General features: G+C 47.3%; 1 protein-coding gene across 1 annotated transcript; it reads right to left on the reverse strand.

Moving 5' to 3' along the window:
- Window positions 1-321: 321 nt before the first annotated feature.
- Window positions 322-1,808, reverse strand: LOC109647543 (5-hydroxytryptamine receptor 1B-like). The gene has a single exon (XM_020113353.2). It carries the CDS (start codon window positions 1,668-1,670, stop codon window positions 462-464), a length of 1,209 nt encoding a protein of 402 aa, XP_019968912.1. The 5' UTR covers window positions 1,671-1,808; the 3' UTR covers window positions 322-461.
- Window positions 1,809-4,185: the final 2,377 nt, after the last annotated feature.

Consider the following 4,185-nt stretch of genomic DNA (forward strand, 5'->3'; position numbering starts at 1 on the left):
TGAGGAACTCAACTAAAACTTGTAGGCACCAGTATTTCCCCTTATTGAGTCAGGAAAATGAAACACAAATCGTATATTTTTTGCCCTTGGGGCTCGTTAGTAGCTTAGTTCTAAGCTGTTTGTGCTTAAAAGTCAACAGATGTTGACCATCAAACTCATATGGCAAAGTGAGTCTGTAGGCTCCAGTAGGAGGAGGAGGAGGAGGAGGAGGAGGCCCCTGACTCCGGGGCTATGAGCTTTCTCCAAGTCAGTGACACCAGGAGCAGTCGGAGCATCTTTACATCCACTGATGCTTTCTGTCTCCGCAGAGCTCAGCCTGGTGACCAGCAACAATCCAGATGTTGCTGATGTTGTCCTCAGTGAAAACCAGGCGACGCATCTGATTCTGACATTGTACACATGATTGGAGTGTGTGTGTGTGTGTGTGTGTGTGTGTGTGTGTGGTGGCTGGTGATGGCCCTTCATGCCCTGCAGCACCTGAACCGGATGAGTTTGTGGAAGGCCTGCTTGAAGTCCTCGTTGGACATGGTGTAGATGATGGGGTTGATGAGGGAGTTGAGGTAACCCAGCCAGGTGAAGATGTCGAACAGCTCCGGGTGGAAGCAGGACTCGCACACAGGCACTAGGAGCGTGTAGATGAAGAAGGGGAGCCAGCAGATGATGTAGGCTCCGAGGATGATGCCCAGAGTCTTGGTGGCCTTCCTCTCCCTGGCGGCGGAGATGCGCTTCTTCTCCAGCAGCGCGTCGGACACAGTGACTTTGACTTGGCTCACGTTCGCGGAGGAGGAGGTAGTGTCACAGGAGGAGGCGTCGTTGGTGCCGTAGTTCAGGGACGTGGTGGACGCCACCGAGCCGGGGGAGTTGGTGATGAGGTGCGCGGAGGTGAGCCTCTTCCCCGGCTTGTTGTGCGACTGCTTCAGGATGCGCTTTCGGGCTTCCACGTAGATCCTCCCGTACAGGGCGATGAGCAGCAGCGTGGGGATGTAGAAGGCGCCGAAGGTGGAGTAGATGGTGTAGAAGATGTGGTCCGTGTTCACGTTGCAGCTCGTCACCTCCTCCGCCTTCACCTGGCGCCAGAAGAAGGGCGGCAGGGAGATGGAGATGGCGATCACCCAGGCGGTAGCGATCATCCCGGCTGCGCGCCCCGGCGTGCGCTTCTTGGAGTACTCCACCGCGTCCGTGATGGCCCAGTAGCGGTCCAGCGCAATTACGCACAGGTGGAGGATGGAGGCGGTGCAGCACGTTATGTCCGAGGAGAGCCAGATGTCGCACACCACCTGCCCCAGAGTCCAGGTCTGGCTCACCGTGTACAGCGCGCTGATGGGCATCACCAGGATGGACACCAGCAGGTCGGTGAGCGCCAGGGAGGCGATGAGAAAGTTCGCCGGGGTGTGTAATTTTCGGGACTGGTAAATGGTGGCGATGACGAACGCGTTGGAGAGCGTCGTGGCGAAAGTGATGAGCGCTAAGGTGACCGCCACACCCGCCTGGAACGCCAGGTTCGAGTCCTTCTCCTCCGCCTTGGCCGTGAAATTCCCCTGGGTGTCGTTGGTGGAGATGTTGAGCAGCTCTCTGAGCGGACCGGCATCATCCATCCCTCCAGCTCTGCGCGTCACACCCGCCTGACATGGAGCTGGAAGGACACGGCGCTGAAACCCGTCATCACGCATCCATCCACCGCTTCTGCTCCGCGAACACCCGCCATCCCCCGACACTCAGACCACAGGTGTTTCCCTACTGACGCCTTTCAGCCTCCTCTTCTTCATCTTCCTCACTCATCCACCCGCAGCATCTTCCTCACTCTGTCATCAACTTAAACATCCAGGGGAGGAAGAGGAGCTGATGAAGCGCAGAGCAGCTTCTCCATCATCATCACCACCACCATCATCATCATCATCCACAGTCCGTGAGTCCGATTCCCCTCAAAACCAAACCTCAGAAGAAGAAGAATGATTCTTAGAATAAAATGTTTTAATCCTCAGTGTCTCCACACAAGTTCAGAGCTGCTCAAGTCTGACTCCAGCTTTTATACTGCTCCCTCCCTCTCTCTCTCTCTCTCTCTGCCCCCTCCTCTCTGTCTCTCCCTCTGCCCCCCCATCCCTCACTCCCTCCTCCCCCCTAAGTCTCACCCTGAAGGAACTCTTCATTTTATCATTTTATCAGTACAACATTGTTCATGATATAATTTATTGAAGACTGATCATTCATTACTGATTATTGATTGTTCCCGAAAACAGTTTTATAATTTATTCAGTTTAAAGAACAGAATCTTTTCGTGTAAATGAGCTTGTCGCTGCTCTCTGGTGGACAAACTGTGTAACTGATTATTACTGTTATTTTGTTATTTTCAGGAAACAAAGAAGTATTTTTTAAACTCACGTGTTTCACGTACTCACTAGTTTTAAAGTTATAAATTGTTCCGACTGAGATCGAGGCCTCAGCGTCCGCCTCACTTTATAGCCGAGCGTAAACATGGAGCTGTCACTGCTCTCTGGTGGACAAACTGTGTCATTGTTTATTATTGATCTTTATTATTTAGTAGACAAACAAAGAAACGTCATATTAAAAGTCGGAAAAAATGTTTTAAATAAAAAAATTGAATTATCTCTAATTTCAGATTTTGATGTACGACATAATAACTCCTACAAGTGAAGCCACCTAGTGGTGGGCTGCAGCATGGGTCATAAGTCACACCAAAAATAATCCAGTACATTAGATAAACATTTGTCAAAGCTGGTACTTTTACTGTAGTAAAGTATAAACAGACTTTGTACCTGTTTGGATCTGTGTATATGTATGTGTCCAGTTTGTATTGGTCATTTCCTTGGTTCTCTCAGATCACTTCATCTCCTGCTCGTCACTTGTTTCTATGCTCCATCACTTTGAGCTTGTGTTTTAAATCTTCTGTTTTGTCCTTTTGAATCTGATTTAAATCTTTGTCTGCTGTTTCTTTTGTCTCGATGTCGTCTGTGTTATTATAAACTCTCCTCTTCTCACCGTTTGATTGCTACTTAACCTGAGAACCTCCTGCAAATCTCAGCGTCCAGCTTCACCCTCACAGTCAGGATGTTGCCTCTCAGGACGAAGGCCAGAGAACATTCAGGGTCAAGTGGTCGCTGATGTGAGACGGAGCGAGACAATGACTGAGGTCTGTAGGTCAACAGGCTCTGATAAGCACTTCTCAAAGAAACTGGGGGTCGATGGAGGACGGGTGAAGAAGCAGTGATGATGTTTTCCTGTTTTATCTGCACAACTTAGATTTTACTTGTAGATTTATTTTCCTTTCAGCAAAACATGTTCATTCTCCAGTTCAACAAAAGTGAGGTTTTATTCATAAATCATTCATGATGCTTTATTTCGCCCTCGCCGTGTCCTCGCTGCACGTTACGTGCACATAGCTCCGGTGGAAGTTGTATTGATCTTATTGGTCGAGCAGAGAGCTGAGTCACAAAGCAAAGCTCCTCGCTCTCTTCTGACCTCCACCTGCTCCGTCCTGGAGGATCCCTGGGAAGGAGGCCGGCCTCGTCTGCGTGAGAGAATCCATCAGGGCCTCTGCCTCCAGCTGCCGTGTTGTTTCAGTAAATACAAACAGAGAGTTTCTCCTGTCGTCTTCCGTGAGAAGTCACTGGAAGGTTGTAGAACTGGACAGAAGAAGAATCCTGAGACTAAAACCAGCTTCAGGACGAGGTTATGTTTTCAGCGTCTGTGTATTTATCTCAACATCTGTACATGGATTTATCAGTAACAATTCAACTGTGTTAAAATATTATTTCCCTGTAGTCTGTGTATATGTATATTAAAACATATAAAGAATAAATTATATATTTAAAAAGATACATAAAGTGCTATTTCTGCCAATATTCTTTTAACATAATTAAAATAGTTTTATTACGATGCAAAGCTGTTTGTCAAGATATTTTAAAGATAGACCCATTATAAATCAATATTTGCTGTTTATGTACTAATGAAAATATAACTTTTAAAAAGAAAGTTTGAATCTTTCATATGTAGTTTGATTTTTATTCTGTGTTTGAAATAAGAAATAACTTTTTAATTAAAACAACATGTGAATTCATTAATTGAAGAGGTTCTTAATATACAACATGTTTTATTTTCCTCATCACGTGAAACACATCACCATGGTGACGGGGCGGGCCGGTGTCATGGCGGACTGTTCCGGGTCAC

Source organism: Paralichthys olivaceus, chromosome 19 (genome assembly GCF_024713975.1).
Source record: "Paralichthys olivaceus isolate ysfri-2021 chromosome 19, ASM2471397v2, whole genome shotgun sequence".
NCBI lineage: Eukaryota > Metazoa > Chordata > Actinopteri > Pleuronectiformes > Paralichthyidae > Paralichthys > Paralichthys olivaceus.